This window comes from Periplaneta americana, chromosome 8 (assembly GCF_040183065.1).
Source record: "Periplaneta americana isolate PAMFEO1 chromosome 8, P.americana_PAMFEO1_priV1, whole genome shotgun sequence".
Classification (NCBI taxonomy): Eukaryota; Metazoa; Arthropoda; class Insecta; order Blattodea; family Blattidae; genus Periplaneta; species Periplaneta americana.
Window position 1 is genome coordinate 95,533,909 of NC_091124.1, and position 17,962 is coordinate 95,551,870.

The 17,962-nt window shown below is 33.6% G+C and overlaps 1 protein-coding gene across 1 annotated transcript; it reads left to right on the top strand.

The window, feature by feature from the left end:
• Window positions 1-8,187: 8,187 nt before the first annotated feature.
• On the top strand, window positions 8,188-16,134 carry LOC138704899 (uncharacterized). The gene is made up of 2 exons (XM_069833292.1): window positions 8,188-8,337; window positions 15,396-16,134. Exons 1-2 carry the CDS (start codon window positions 8,280-8,282, stop codon window positions 15,749-15,751), a joined length of 414 nt encoding a protein of 137 aa, XP_069689393.1. The 5' UTR covers window positions 8,188-8,279; the 3' UTR covers window positions 15,752-16,134.
• The last annotated feature ends 1,828 nt before the right edge of the window (window positions 16,135-17,962 follow it).

Here is a 17,962-nt window from a genome sequence, read left to right on the forward strand (position 1 = left end):
TGGGTGCATTTAGACAAAATTAATAAAATCTCTCTTATTTAACACGTTTTTATGAAACATTGTATAGAAGTTACAGGTAGCATATATTTTTCGTCTACAAAGTCTGATTATGTTTCTATAAGGGGAACCGTCCTTTTACAATGGTGCATTTACAGAAAATTAATAACTTCTGTTCTATATAACATATTTTTATAAAACTTTGTACAACAATTACAGGTAGCATACAGATGTAATCAGAATTTGTACACAAAAAAATATATGCTACCTATAACTACTAAACAGAATTTCATAAAAATCCGTTAGAATTTAACAATTTTGTCTAAAACCACCACCTATAAAGGGGTAATTCCTCTTACATAAACGTAATGAAAATTCGTACACAAAAAATACGTATTACGTATCAGGTTTGTACAAAGTTTCATATCAATCCGTTAGTATGTAGAAAAGTTATCAATTTTGTCCAGTTAGATTTTCGTTTTTACACACTGTGAGGCACTCTTAACTGCATTAAAAATGTCGACACCTTTAGTCGTGTTATGCAAAGAGCACACTTCTAATAAATCTTCGAAAATTATAAAACCTTGCTTAATTGGACGAATAAATATAACTGACTAGTATCCCAAACATCTGTGCTTTCGTCGAGAGCAATAATTGAGAAATAGGAACAATTAGCGACAATGTTTTTCACTTTATTATTAGTAGTGCTGTTGATCGATCAAAATACTTAATCGTTTAACTATTTGAATTTAATCGATTAATCGATAGATTTATCGAGTTTTGATCGGTTAGAAAAAATGTTTTAATATACTGTAATACTCAATTATTGTTAAATTTAACTTGTGTTCGGTGATAAGCATAACTATTAAATGTTGTATATCTGTATATATTGTATCATCATATTACAAAACAACTACTTCAATTATTTACTAACATATTTATTATGAGGTTTATAATTTATTGTGTCAATTTCTCCGGCAATTTTTGAGACAAACATAAATAACATACTTATGAAGACTCACCTAGTTAATACTGCTTCAATCATGACTTTAAACATGTAAGTGCATTCACATGCTCCGAATTAAGTGCCGTTCTACGTTTAGTAACAATGTTTCCTTCATCACTAAACACAAAACAACTTTTTCCTGTCAAGCACTTCTCCACGATCGTTCAATTTAAATCCAAACATTTCACCGAGTTTACCTCTCAAATTCTCTTATAACATAATGGAGTTAACACTTTTCATCAGGGAAAGGATTTATATGTAAATACATATTTACTTATAAAGCTAATATAATTTATATTTTGCATTATCTTTATGTTTCACAATGTGTAGGGTTGAAAAATCCTACTTTTATTTTCCATATTTTTCCATATTTTAGAGTTTAGTACATATTTTCGTTAATTTCCATATATTTTCCATATTTCATATAAAACAGTCCATATTATATTAGGTTTAACAATAAAACAAAACAAAATTCCATTAACTTTTAAAAATACATTTCAACAATAGAGATTTAAACACATGTTCAGTAATCCCTTTAACATCAGAGTTATTTGAAAATTAGCAGTCCTATCAACAATGGGAAAGTAAGTTACAAAACTGTATTAATTTAATTTAAAATTTTTAACAGACTTCAGTTGTGCAGCTCAACAGTTAAATGCCAGTCAGAGTACACATAGGTTCAGTTTTGTAAATCATACTATAAAGACGGTAAATATGCCAAAAGTACGTCATTCAGTCAATTTAAAATCAAAACTAACAAGTTACATTTCAGAATTTAAAGAAGATGGTTTATCAACTGACAATAAAATATTATTTTGTAATTTGTGTCAGTGTGCAGTATCATCTACACAAAAGTTCCTGGTGCAACAACACATTACAACTAGTAAACATCAGGCCAACAAACAACTAAATTCCAAGCAGAGACAATTGTTTTTAACACAACCAACAACATCGAATGTAAGATCTGAGTTTAACATCGACCTGTGCCGTTCTCTCATCTCTGCTGATATTCCTCTCTACAAACTAAAGAATAAGGTCTTCAGGGAATTCCTTGAAAAATATACTCAACATACAATCCCGGATGAGTCAACACTTAGGAAGACGTATGCTCCATCCATCTACGATGAGACAATACAGAAGATAAGAGATGAAATTAAAGATAGTTCAATTTGGGTTTCCATTGATGAGACTCCCGACAAAGAAGGTAGACTTGTTGGTAATGTAGTTATCGGTTTGTTAAGTGAACAATATTCTGAACGAATTCTTTTACATTGTGATGTTCTAGAAAAGTGCAATAACAAAACTATAGTTAAACTGTTCAACGAAGCTATGGGTATCCTGTGGCCAAAGGGTATTATGTACGATAATGTGTTATTCTTTATTAGCGATGCTGCCCCTTATATGGTCAAAGCTGGACAAGCATTATCTGTTGTATATCCTAAATTGACTCATTTTACTTGTGTGGCGCATGCATTTCATCGTGTGGCAGAAGTGGTCAGAGACAATTTCCCTAAAGTAGATTTGTTGATTTCATCAGTGAAAAAAGTATTTCTCAAAGCTCCCAGTAGAGTTAACGTGTTGAAAGAAATGTACCCTGAAATTCCATTGCCACCAAAGCCAATTTTAACTAGATGGGGTACATGGCTAGAAGCAGTTGAATATTATGCCGAACATATAGACTCTATTAACAATGTTCTCCTTGCATTGGACTCTGAAGATGCAGTCTCAATTGATACTGCGAAAACAGTTACCTGTGACATAAGTGTGAAGAATGACTTAGCTCACATTCAGCATACATTTTCATGCATCATAAAAACGCTCAAAAGTCTCCAAAATAGGCACCTTTCACTATCTGAAAGTTTTGAAATTATAAATAGTACTGTGGAACAACTGAATCGTGGTAGAGGTAAAGTTGCAGATGCAGTAAGAGCTAAGGTGGACACTGTACTTTCAAAAAACCCTGGATATGAAGAACTACAAAAGGTTGTTGCTGTGATGAGTGGTGAATCAACAGTGAAGATTAACTTGGACTTATCCCCAGCAGACATTGTGAAATTGAATTATGTACCAGTTACTTCTTGTGACGTCGAACGCTCTTTTAGTCAGTATAAATCTATCCTCAGAGACAATAGAAGAAGATTCACTTTTCAGCACTTGAAAGAAATGTTTGTAACCTATTGTTATGGTAACAGACAATAAAAATTGTGTTTTGTTGAAACTACATTGGAAGATAAGGTACGTCCATTATATTTTTTGTTTAGTTTGATTAAAATGTACCAATATTTAACGTACATAGTCATTTTTTTATAATTTTAAGTCCATATTTAATTCCATATTTTGGTAAAAATCCATATTTAATTCCATATTTTGGTAAAAATAACTACATATATATTTACATATTTCATATATTTTAGTCCATATAAATCCGTTCCCTGCTTTTCATAGACCACAGAAAACTGATTTTTTTTTTCTTTATCAAACTGAACACACAACCTTCATACAACTCAGTTCATAAACTGCAACTGCAAAACTACAGCGGTCGAAACAGAAGACTGGCCCCTATTGTAATCGAATTACCAGATATGCACACGGTGTAGGCATGGCTATAATATAAGGGATGAGGGAGACGAATCGCAGAAAATTATATATTTCATATGCTAGGAAGATGAGCTGACAAGGTGGAAGTTTTCTTGGAAAACCATAAAACTTAATAAAGGTTTCGCATTGTGTTTTTTGACTTTCAATAGAGGTAGACTAGGTCACTGTCCTCATATATCCATCTCTTTCTGAAGTGTTTGTGCAAAGATTTTCCCTACGCTACCTGGTTTACAGTTAGAAAATAACAGTATTATTGTGCTTTTAAGTAAGCAATTTCTGAGAGAGGAATATTATCGTAATTTTTAGTATGAGTTTGTATTAACAAAATAATAATTAATATAAACTACAACCGATTAATTTTAATCGACTCCATTATTCGATCAAATATTTTACCGATTAATTTTACAACAGAAATTTATCGATTAATCGATTATATTTATAGATTAAATTCCACAACACTAATTATTAGATACCTGGTTGTTAATGTCTTCCAGTCTCCTAGTAACAGTCTATTTTGAAAGGAACATTGTTTGAAATTTATTTCCTACCTTATTTTCATTGCAAGCTTCTGCCATCTTTACCGCACAGTTCTTAATTAATTTACCATCACTCAACGTCTTTTTAGCTTTCATAAATTCATATGTCACGAAATAAGAAGCCAGCACAACTTCTTCTTGTTGTTTTGTTTCATTTTTAAAAAGAGCCTCTTGCTAGAAAAGGTTTTTCTTTAACTGATTGCAGACTATTTTCTTTGATTCATAAGAGTGTTTTTCGAACTTTGTCATATAAAGCATCTTTAGGCTCTACTCCTTTAAAACTGTTAGCACTTGAACACACACTAAGCACTGTGGTTTGTGGTCTTTATTTAAAATAAAAAAATAATCATGCTCCCAATCAGGTTTGAACGCTCTATTTTCACTATCAACTTTTCTCATATTACTATTAGTCATATTGCATCACTCACCGTAACTTCAATTACAATATTAATTGCAAAAGTTCCACACTCTTACTCCGTATTCACACTTCACTTTCTAACAACTGCGATACATTGTTTCAAGAATCGCCACTTAACAAAATCCAGAATGTCGAGAGAAACAGCAAACACCGCATTCTCCGCTAGCCAGGTGGTAGCGGTCACAATTTTGAAGGTGTCATAAATCATTCGCCACCACGGTCTTCCCCTCAGTACCATCGAGCGAATTCCGAATCTCAGCGCTGAGCAAACTGATGGCATCACAGTGTTCCGAATTTCAACAATGACGTTGCTGATGCTCCACCGGTGTCGCATCGGTTCCATCAGCTTGCAGAGGTGGTGGTAGTATTCATCAGCCGCCATCAGTGAATCTGATTGATTCTTGTATAGGGCGGGAATTAGCAGACGAATGACATCGTACATTGTTGTGTCATGGCGGTGTGTTCTGCTGTATTGTTTGTAATGAGCATAACGCAAAAACATATGTTAATGGCTTATAAGCGAACATGTCAACGGACCAGTTATTATTACTGGTCCAAGAAATAAATTCTTTATGCTCTCTTTCCTTTGAGCGAGATGACAGTACGCAAATTTCGCAAAATCTTGGTAGCATAGCACAACAACTTGTACAGCCGTCAGATAGCCATTGAACCTTCATATTTCGCTGCAGTGTGACATCATTGATGTCCACCGGTCGGGAGAGATTCGGAATACGATTAGATTAGATTAGATTAGATTTATTTATTTAACCTGGTAGAGATAAGGCCGTCAGGCCTTCTCTGCCCCTCTACCAGGGGATTACAACTATAACATGAACAATAAGATTACAATTAATATTAAATTTACAATTACAATTACAATAAAAATTAAAGTACGACAAGAATACCTGATTAATGAAAGCTAGACATTTTATCATAGAAGTTAAGAACAAAGAATATTTTTGTATTTACTAAATTACAAATTAAACCTACAATAACAAAATTCTATAGTGATGAAATTACCGGATATTGAGATATTTTGTGGTAGATTAAAAGAACTATTTACAAGAAACCATGTCTGAACGAGTCTCAATTACTGACCAAGTGCCTAGTAAGTTTGCGTTTGAATTCAATTTTATTTCGACAGTCCCTGATGCTAGCAGGTAGCGAGTTCCAGAGTCTTGGCAGGGCTATTGTGAAAGAGGATGAGTATGAAGAGGTGCGATGGGATGGTATTGTTAGTATTGTTTCATGGCGAGAGCGTGTGTTCAGATTGTGGTGGGAAGAAAGGTAAGTGAAGCGAGACGACAGGTACGAAGGAATAGAAGAGTTCAAGATTTCGAAGAGAAAGAGAAGTGAATGTAAATTTCTTTTCTTATCTAGTTTAAGCCAACCTATTGCTTCCAGGGATGGGGTAATATGATCATATTTACGAACATTGCTTACAAAACGTACACACAAATTATGAGCACGTTGAAGTTTCATTTTGTTGTCGCTGGAAAGGTCAGTCAGTAAAATGTCAGCATAGTCAAAATAGGGAAATACAAGGGTCTGCACAAGGGACTTTTTTAAGCAAGAGGGAAGATGAACATTTATCCTTTTTAGCACATGAATAATAGAATATACTTTTCTGCAGGTTTCTGTGATTTGCATGTCCCAGTTGAGATTATTATCCATGTGAATGCCAAGATTTTTTACCGAAGAACTGAAAGGGATATGCACTGTACTTACTTTACGCTCATCGCCATACACAAGAATTAGGGTTGGGGGACTTATTTTGCTTCTTTTTTTTTCTGGAATTTCCAAGACATGTCCACAGTCGTTATAAAACAGTTGTAAACTAAAGAAACGTCCTATTAAGAACTGAATTCTATGCAAATACAGTTGTAAAGTCAATACTTTTTAAGTAAATCTGAGACTTGGCGGGAGCTGGAGTAAATGAAGCCGCCAATTGTCCATCGCTGTTCTAAGTTGTGTCGTCTTGAAGAGGAACTTTCCAATTTTTGTTCGTATTTTCTATTCCTCATGAGGTCAAGACATGCAAGGGAACCCCTATTTCGACCTAGATATTTTCTTACAATGCGCCAGAATGTATTCTCATGACATGACTCCTTTTCGACACATAATGGACAGATGCGGTCTCCTTCTTCAGTGATATTTTATGACCTTTCCATGTCCCCAATCTTAGCTACGCCAAATCTGTTCTACTATTTTTCTACAAAAATTTATATAGTCATCCCTCCCGAAATGAAGCATGAGGTCCGATTGTAAATGCAGTGAGGATTTTTCCGAACATTGGAGCTCAATCCCCTACATCTCGATGTCAATTAAACGCATCTTCACAGAAAGGATGACATACACTGAAGAAGAATGGAGCGTGTGAAATGGACAGACAGAATAAGAAACGAAGCTGTGTTGGAAAGAGTGGTGAAGAAAGAATGATGCTGAAGCCGATCAGGAAGAGGAAAAGAAATTAGCTCGATCACTGGTTAAGAAGAAACTGGCTTCTGAAGGATGACCTGGAAAGAATGGTGAACGGGAGAAGAGTTCGGGGCAGAAGATGATATCAGATGATAGACGACATTAAGATAGCCTACATGGATCATATGCGGAGACTAAGGGGAAGGTAGAAAATAGGAAAGACTGGAGAATGCTGGGTTTGCAATGAAAGACCTGTTCTTGGGCAGAACACTATGAATGAATATATAATTTTAGCTTTACATAAGATCAATATTTCTTTTTAAATTATTGGTTTCGCATTTATATCGTATTATAGTAAAAGTTTCGCATTTTCAGTACATTTCGCATTTTATCGCATTTTCATAATTAGTTGAGAAAGGATACAGATAGTGAAAAATAAATAAAAAAGCACAAGCCTTTTCAGTCATTTTGCAATTTCACCGCTCTTGCGAAAAATCACTACTCCTAAATATATGTGAATTTGTCTGTTTTTTCTATTAAATCATAATAAGTTATAGTGTATGACATACATGAATTTTGATTTTTTTCTGAAAAAAAAATTAATTGCCTGAAGATGTGAGGTTTCTGCAATTCACGACTAGTAATAATAATTTGTTTCTTTAAAATAACCTTAACGTGAAGAAGACGGAAAAGGACAATTTTCTTTATCTTATAAAGAACTGCAAATGTACAATATTTAAGCCAAGAAATTGAAAAAAGTATACAAATACATACAAATTCGCAATATGAATAACATGTTTAATTACTCAAAATTCCTTTAATCCCATAAAAAAAAACAAAGAAAAGTAAAATGAAATTTTTCAGTATCTAAAAAATTCCACATGTTTCGGATTTGTGGTGTTCTGCAATTTCCTGCAAAACACTGTAACTTATTGCAGCTGTCAAATGTACACTGAGCACTAGACGTCTGGAATTTATGCACCACTTGAAAGACTTATTTATGAATATTACAGGCATACGAAAAACTGAATTTGAGAAAAAATGTGATTTGCGGGGTTTCTGAAATTAGCGTTTCAATTACTCGACGGGAACATATTTGTTTTATTTGGGTGCAATAACAGATTGATCGAACACAGCGATATTGTTCGTTTAGTCATGTTCAATTCAGAGAATGAGACGCACCTCGCATATCTCTCTCGATCTTTCAGTTTGACGTATCAGAACACGTTGTAATCTGTGATTGATAAACGTGATAAGGTCAGCATATAAGCTCACGGCGTTGTCAAGAGCGCTCACTCTGCAAGCAATGGCGCACATTAAGCTTTTCCTCGTGTTTGCCCTCGTTGCTTTCGCGACAGCTGCGGGTATGTACTGTGAATTGTTTTCTCTTCAACATAGTGTAACATCGTACTTTTAAATCATTATTATAAAAACTGACAACCTATTTTTTAGAATAGCAAGTAAATGAAATGAAGGTACATTAATTATAATAACAAAACTGATTAATACTTAATCAATAGCAAAGATAACTGATATATACAGTGAATTATAGATGCTTATAATAAAAATTAAGGAATATCCATGTATAATATACCACTAACGTTATCTCTAGGATATCTAAATAATAGGTTTATGATATTTCCTACTGTGCAAAGTATGACGAATTGTGGGATATATTTGGAGTAAGTTGTATATTTTGCATGTCAACTCGTTTTCATCACCTCTAATATTAAAAGTGATATTCAGCAACTATTTTGTGCTTTCTCTATTTTCTTTTGTGCAGCCTGCCGTTCACAAAACATTCATTATCTTTTGTTCATAATGTAAAAAGTGTGTGCAAGAAAAGTGAAATTAGTGATTTATTAAATTTGATATAACTTATAAAATAACTTTTCAAACTTTCTTGTGTTAATTGAAACGATTATGGTACTTTAACTTGGTGACTAGTTTCGACTTAATATCCGCCATCTTATAGAAATCTGAAGATTGCGGAAACTAATCCGACTGTAGTCATTTACAAAGGTTAAATTCTATATTAATAGTTTCGATTAACACAGGAAAGTTAAGAAAGTTGTTTATATATCAAATTTAACAAATAATTTGCGATATAAATGTTACATATGTGTAATCAAGATGTATATTCAAAAGTTAAATATTATAAGCCTACGTATTTTGGCAAGAAAATAAAAACCCAGTGACTTATAACTTTTAGCGGTATTCTTCGGTGCGTAGCTCAGGTGGTAGTGTGTTTACTTGCTGATCCAAAGCTGCGCGTTCCATTCCTGCATTTGCTGATCATCTTATTGGTTTTTTCTGAGGTTTTCCGCAACTACAGAGAGAACATTAGCTTAATTCTTGGATCTGTCTCACCAAATACCATCTCGCTAACACCAACTTCTTTTACGATAAATATTCTAGTAGTTGACAGAGAGTCGTTAAATAATCAACGAAGAAATAAAGAAAAACTTAAATTTCAGTAATTATACAACAACTCTCTCAAATTGCAAAGATTATCGGAGACGATAAAGTTATATTAACTTAAATTAAGCAATTATGTGAAGAAAATTGTAGGAGAAAGTCGAGTAGGTACTCAGAGGAAACTTGCTTTCACATACGCCTGTCCGTTAAACACTTCATAGAATCGGCAAAAAAACGAATTCTCATGTGAGCTACGTGATCTAAGAGTCTGCTTTTATTTATTGTTTGGTTTACCTAATAGGAAATGGTGACTAATAAACTGTTATATGTCATATGTTTCATTCATCGCATTTTTGCAGTTTTTTTAAATCTCGAAACTAAGAATATACAGTATATATACGCGAATGGTTTAAACAGGTAACATTTGTAAGTTTACAGTGAATTTGAGAATATAAAGAGGTTTAAGTAATTTCCTTATATGCATTAATTCCTTACAATAGTTGTTATGTTAAGCACAAAGTAAGTACATGATGAGAAGGTTTGTGGAACTGCAATATAATCTTTACTAACTATATTTCGGACCTTTCTCCTATTCAGAATAAATACTTTCATCTATAAAATTTGCATACAAATATCATGATTCCTAAGAGTGAACAGTACTTCTTGAAGTAGACCGACATGAGTACTTGAATGTTTATTCAATGTAAAATATTTTTGTCAGATAGCGTAGGTTTTAACGTCTCTTACACAATAATAGAAAAAATAATAGTAGGCCCTAATTGCCAAGGTCCGGATTTTGATGACATTTATGCCTTATAAACATTGATAACTTGTAAATAAATTCTGATCATACCTCTCAGATTTTAGAAATGCATATTTTTAACTCTTTTTCTTTTTTGCCATTTTAGACTGACTTTTATTTTTATGTTATTTTTTATTATTATTTTTTAATTTTACGTCATTATTTTACCCTTTTCATGCATTTACACTGAATACATGAGCATATTTGAATATTATAAGTACAATGGTACAGTTAAATTTCATTTCTCAGTCTGGTTGTAAGTGTTCCTGTGGTATGTTTCAATATCCGTTCAAACAATTTCTGCTGCAGTCACTCTGCATAGAAATGACTGGCTCCGCGAGATGTGGAAGAATAATTATTGTTCAAAGATATACAGTATATACACAAATCCGTAGAAGTCCTAATATTCACTATTACGTAGATTTACAAATCTGTTTTTCACTTGGTGATACAGTAAAATTAATACTGCATCATATTTCATATTTGCTCCAGTTTTGTACTCCTGTGTACCAATGTGTGACAGCCGTCTGCACATCTCTGTTGATCTCATGGTATGACAAATGTCTCAATTCCGGTAGGGAATATGTTGAAAAATAGCTCAACAATTGCTATTTCTGTTCCAATAAATTTTTCCAATGAAATTGTGATTTCTTTCTGTAAACGGCACTAGGGAATATAATTTTACGGCCCTCGTAATTGCGCAGGAGTGGCCTAAATTTTGTATAAGCACTTGTTTTGACATTATTAAAACGGTGGAAGAAAATAATTAACTTTTCTATCTGCTCCCAAGAAATTAGTAATAAAGATCTTTCTTCTTCTTCTTACAAAGATCGGGTTTCGAATCCCTCTACGTAAAACGCCAGTAAACACAGCACACACGATGATTCCCGAACTATTCCGAAGTGGGACAGTCTCTGAACAGCGACAAATTTCCGTGTCAAAGGGTGTAGCCTACCAGTTTGTTGACGTTCAGAGATGGGTTATTACTAGGGGGTGGATGTTGATGAAAAGCCATCTTCTTATTTTTCACATTAGGAGATGCCTATTAACATAAAAATCCTTTCTATGTTAATATCAACGTAAAAAGTAATTTCTTATGTTGCATTTTTTGTACTTTTTGACGTTCTTGAACAAATATGTCATTTTTATATATTTTTTCGACATTTTTGATCATTTTTAATACCTTCAAGATCTTTTAGATGATTTGGAATGCATTTTACATTCTTCTTTACCGGTAGGTCAGTTAAATCATTTTCTAAGCAAATAGGTCAGTAGAAACTACATACTGAATAAGTGAATAACAGTGAAATTTGGGTTTTATAGTTTGGAATAGACACTGAAATCCATCCCTCATTCCACTGAAGGCTTCACTTCACACAACGGAAGTAATATAAATTGCTTGACAGCAGCTTACCTAGTTTAAGTGAGGACTTCGACCGCTACTGTTCTTTTGTCGGTACGAGGGTATCTTTAGAATTTATGTTTGGAAGGGGGGAAGCTTTCACCATGTCCTGAACAATTGGACGTTGTGTCCTCAACATGGTTCGGAAGAGATGTCTACTGTAGTAGACAGTAGTTTTAATACAGGGACATCATTTTATTTTTACTAACATTTTTAATATTAACCTGGCTATACCTTTAGAGAACAGGAAAAACAATTTGATATCCCCTTCCACGAGTGTAGTTCGATGATAATGGCGTAAAACACACACAAATCACTCTACTAGGTATAGAAGGGAAGAAAAGTTGTTCATCCATTTACGTAAACTAGGAAATATCGCGATTTTGAGTGCGATAATTTCCATTAGGATTTTGTTTAATCAAAATACATTACTGTATTGAGAATAAGTGTTTTTACTCATGAACTGAGTTATCCATGCGAACGTATTCATTATGCAGTGTATATTATACTGTCTACAGCACATTAGCGTGCAATATAGAGAAAGAAGTTAAATTGAAAAATAATCATAATATGAATATTTAAACACATTTTTGAAAATGGTGGCCGTTCATTTCGATTCAGGCTTCAGTCCTTTTGTGCATATTATCGCAATATAGACTATCGTACCTAATTCCAATGTCCAGTTTCGTCCTTCGTACACGTAACTCATGTTGAAATAATTCTGTACCTACTCTATAAAAGAGTACCTTACATACTGTAAATTTAATCTTCACTTCTTCCCGATCCGAAAAGATAAAATTACTCAGACATGCTATCTACTGTCCGTCCAAGTTTTTATGCTGCAGGATCGTAGAAAGGGGGGAAATCACGTGACAGTTAATTACTTAATGAGGCCCTTTTACTTTAGTTATATTAAACAGTTGTATAATATTACTTAAACGTCCATTTCCTAACTGAAATTAATGTTTTTCAGAAAAGAGCTAAGACAGCCCAGCTTTTACAGAGGGGCGAGCAGAAGCAGGTGGGGGAAATCGGGATGCGACGTAGGCAAACGGACAGCACCTGTGCGAAAATATGATTCAATATTGAAAGCTCTTTCGTCACTGGAAAACGCGAACATATTTCTGGAACGTACTATAATCACTAACTCAGTGCTGTTTACTATATGCGGCCTTGATTCTGTGTGGACAGTTGGAACTTCATTAGTAGAAGGGGTGGGAGTGAAGTACATTCAAAAACTCAGGTACAATAAAAATTGAAGTAAAAATAAAGTGATGTCCCTGTACAAAGATTGCAAGAATGCACGCTGCGCCCACTATTTGTTTTGTCATTCACACTTCCTCATCTGGAAGATCTGGTAACAAAAGTGAAGCGCGGAAGGAGAAGGAGACGGAGAATGAAGGCACTGACATGGACCACCCCTGATTGAAACACATTATAAACACTCATTAAAATCTATAGTTTTCCCTTAAAACCTTCATTTTGTTGCATGTAATTTTCCTTTACCTGAGACAAATTCCAAGAAGTTGTCTCCTCTCTCCGACATTTGCAGGGCAGTCATTGAAACAAGGTAACTAATGTTTAAGAAGTTGTAGTGCGAGTAAGGTGAATAATATTTAATTTAAATGTCATTTTCTTTTAATTTCATGTCATTTTTACATTATTTTAAGGGCATTTTAATGATCATTTTAAGCAGAGTTTTAGGTCATCAACATCCGCCCCCTAGTCACTACTGTTCATTCGGTAGATATACCGTATGGTCCATATTCACACAACTTAACTATTCCGGTACGAACTTATTACCTCTCCTGATTACCTTTATCCATGGTTATAATATACACTTGACTTATCGGAAAATATGTCTTTCAAATTACTTGAAATGTACAGTACCATAAGCATTAACATGAACTGCTGCCAGGAAGTCAAAATGAAGATAACAATGGCAAAGGAGGCTTTTAATAGAAAATAGAGCATCTTCTATGGACTTGTGGAAAAATAACTGAGGAACAGACTAATGAAGTGCTTTGTATGGAGTGTGGCACCGTATAGGGCAGAAACCCGGACATTACGATGAAGTGAAGAAAAAGGGACTGGAAGCATTTGAAATGTGGACATGGAGAAAAATGGAGCGTGTGAAATGGACAGGCAGAATAAGAAGTGAAGCTGTTCGAGAAAGAGTGGATGAAGAAAGAATAAAGCTGAAACTGATCAGGAGGAGTCATAGGTTAAGAAGAAAGTGCCTACTCATAGTGATCTAATTGTTACTTTTACGGGGACATAGTTTTTTCGAAGCTCGAAGTTCTTAAAGTTTTCTTTTTCGTTTAATTTGCACTGGTTTTCATGCTCTCTAGTAGTTAGACGAATGAAGAACTCATTTATGTATACCCAATGTTCCATCATCTTTCCTCAGACAAATTTGATGTGTGTGTATTATTACGTATATAATTTCTGCTGCAGTAGTGGGAACAAATATATGAAACCTTGAAATTCTGTCCTAAGTGGACCGGTATTTGTTAAATGGCCAATTTTCCACAACCTGGAGAGGAAAAATCTATTTAAATAATTCTTATATATATATATATATATATATATATATATATATATATATAGTAAAAGTACGTAAAACATTTACTATTAATATCAGTGGCACTACCTAGAGGCTATGTTTTCCAAGTTTCATTTTCTAGACATGAATTTTTTTAAATTATTAATAAATCAATAGATATTAATGAATTTATTTCGTTTTCTGTATTGTAAATATTTTCGTGAATTATAATTTCTGCATTATTTATTAAGTTTTCATTAATAACTAATAATAAAAATATAATAATAAATGTAATTAATTTTGTTGTTATGGATATACAGAATATTTCATTTATGGACCTTTTTTTAAAGTTTTAAATATTGGTTTTGGAATTTTTCAGTGACATTATAAACATTTAGGATTTGTGGATTATGATTAGACAGGTCATAGATTGAAGATCCTGTCGAAAAGGAATTCAATCTACTTTTACCTATAAACATTTTATCAATGGCTGTACTAATTCGAGGATGTATGTGATGGAGAAACTCACTGTATGACTAAAGTTATATGTTTCAAGAAGTGAGTTGAATTTGGCCTGCTTATACGGAAACTTTCTGAAAGAGAATCTATATTTATGTCTCCACAAGACACAAATTCTTCATGTGGTTTGTAAAATCAGAACATCTATAGTGATCCACGGCAGTGTGTACTAAGCCGTTTTAGCACAACTTTGGTGCAAGAGACTAATGTTTACTCCAATTTTGTTACATTTTTTTGTCCTGGAAAAATAACTTTTATTTCAGAAATCACTCATTTTTTTATTCACTGATTTATAGGACTATCGTGGATATTATACCCTATCCGTAAAAGTTTTTAGGTGATAAAACTAAGGTATATATAAAATTCTTTAAATTTCTACTGGCAGCCTTAAAACACACAGAATAATAACATTTTATATCTGACCACCAACTTGAATCTCACATATGTCAATATCTTGTTCACTACAATAATCAGACATATAAATTTTACTGAACTACAGATCATCTCTAATAAAAATATGAAAATACAAGCACTTTATATTTGTAAGACATGTCTATAGTAATTAGAATCTAATAGGTATTCATGCAAAGACAACTCTTATATTTCACGTTGTTTCACATTATGTTCACGTGAAATTTTATATCAGACACATGTATGTGTACTTTATGCAACAAACACTAAAAATTATTTTAACAAATATGAAGTTGGCACTAATATAATTGAATTTTATTTCTAGACCCAAATTCATCAACCACTGTAACAACAGAAAGCACTGCAACAGGAAGCACTGCAACAGGAAGCACTGCAACAGGAAGCACTGCAACAGGAAGCACTGCAACAGGAAGCACTGCAACAGGAAGCACTGCAACAGGAAGCACTGCAACAGGAAGCACTGCAACAGGAAGCACTGCAACAGGAAGCACTGCAACATCAGAAACCAATGAAACATCAGGATCAGGAACCGATGAAGTAACAGGAACCACAGAAGAGCCACAATCAACCACCCCTGGAAGTGGCACAAGGCTGTCAATGGAAATCTTCACACTGGTGTTGGCGTGTGGCATGCCGTTGTTCATCTGGAAAACAGCGTGATGAATACCAATGCATCTCCAGTTCCAAAGCGCTTACATGCATGCATGTCTACTTTATTATTTTAATAACAGCAACGAAAGCATTTAATCACATCTATTTTCAATTAATAAATCATAAATTATATCTGTTTTTCTAATAAAGAGGTCATGTTCAAAATGAAACATGTGTTCTAAGTTTAAAGATATGATTAATGAGTATATGGATTAATATCTCAAACTTTCGTATATGTAATACAGAAAACAATGAATACAAGGAGATGCTGCACTTACAAGAAAATTGGGTGAAACTTAAAGTTCGCTTTCAATTTAAGTGAGGGAGAGTGTATATCAGATGAAATGTAAAAAATAAATTCAATAAATTCACTGAGTACAGAACTAAAACAAGTAGGAAGTATACAAATACCAGTACAAGTGACTCCAGCACGCTTTGCTCATTTTCACATCACCATTTACCCTTAAACCATTCCCTTCTTTCACATTTGCTTCTTTTCAAAGTTTCATATGCCTGTAATCCCTGTTTTTTCCCCCATATTTCATATCCAATACGTAACCATTTTTCTCAATCTTTTTTCTTCAACTTTCTTGTGTTATTTATTTTCGTCCTTCATTTTTTATTACTTTCCCTCTTTTCAGTATTATTTTGTCTTTCTTTCTATGTTTCTTTAATCCTAGTCAATTACTTAATGAATTCTTTATTTGTGTTTCCTCTATCTTTTTCCCTCTTCTTTCGTTGTTACCTTTCTCTTCCTTTACATTTTATTTTCTTTCTTTCTTACTCTTTCTTTCCCTTCCTTTACATTTGCTTTCTCCCTCTTTCTTTCTCTTTCTTCCAGTCTGCTTTCTATCTTCTTTCTTCCTTTTACTAGTTCTTCTACCTTATTTTTCTTTCTCCCTTTTATTCTTTCTTTACATTTTCTTGATTTCTCCCTTCCTTTTATATATATATTTTTTCGTTTGTTCCTTCGTTTCTTCTTTCTTCCTTTCTGTTTTCATTTGCTACATAAATTTTTAAGTTGACTTCATGTTTAATGGTCGGTTTCTCAATACATTTAAGTATTAAATTAACGTTAATGAAGCTGTAAGTTTTATAAATTAGTTCCTTCAACATTTACTAGTCCTAAGGATCCTTTATATCATACACTTACTTAATATCTCGATGTTCGGAGCGACACGGAATCTGTAACTCTTCTTACATCGCAGAACTATCGAAATAATGTACTGATCTTCAGTTTTCAACCGTTTTCATCGAAATAACAAAGCCTAGTAGATACAATGAAAATATTTATATTACTACGGTCAGTGACTATGGTGATTATTGCAATATAGCAATATTATTACAACTATAATTTATATTTATATTATATTATAAGAGAATAAAATACTCCCATGTCCTATACATTATTTTATCCATTACTGGTATCTAAATTTCATTATAAGTACCTAAATTTAATTTTAAATTATAGGCCTTTCTTTTTAATCTGTTGTTTGTAAAGAAGTTACAAATTAATGTATTATGTTTATTGTCGCTAATATGTTGATTGTCATGGAGAGTGATTTGAAGATAATTCATTGCTATAAATAAAGCCATTGTTTAATGAAACGTTCCACATACCACGTAATCAAAATTGATTCTCAAAACCATATGAAACGTTTCACAGCATATTGGTTACGACTACTAGGTCAGATGTAAAAGGTGATTTGGATTTGACCATAATAGCGCAGTGGAAGCAAAGAAATAAGCAAGACTAAATATTGAACAATATACACTATCTACCAAAAGTAACTGGGCACTGTTTTTGCCCCTTTAGAACCTCCTGGTACCACCTCTCGTTGCCATAACAGCAGCCACCTGTCAGGCATGCTCCCCACTAGTTTGTGTAGGATATCCACTGGAATGCGTCGCCATTCCTCTTGGAACATGGCACTCAGTTGGACAATGGAAGCTGGCCGCATCTCCCGAGACCTCAATCGCCGGTCCAATTCGTCCCAAAGGTACTCAATGAGATTGAGATCAGGACTCTGAGCAGGTCAGTCCAAACGGTGAACATTATTGTCTGCATACCACTGCATAGTAGCCCCGAAACATGGGGCCCAACTCTCCTTGTACTAGTTGCAGATGTATGACATCAGCCTTTCGAATTTGGCGACCAGACTACAGACAAGATAACTTAACGGTAACTGGTCAAAGAAACTTAGATGTGGTTGGGACCAG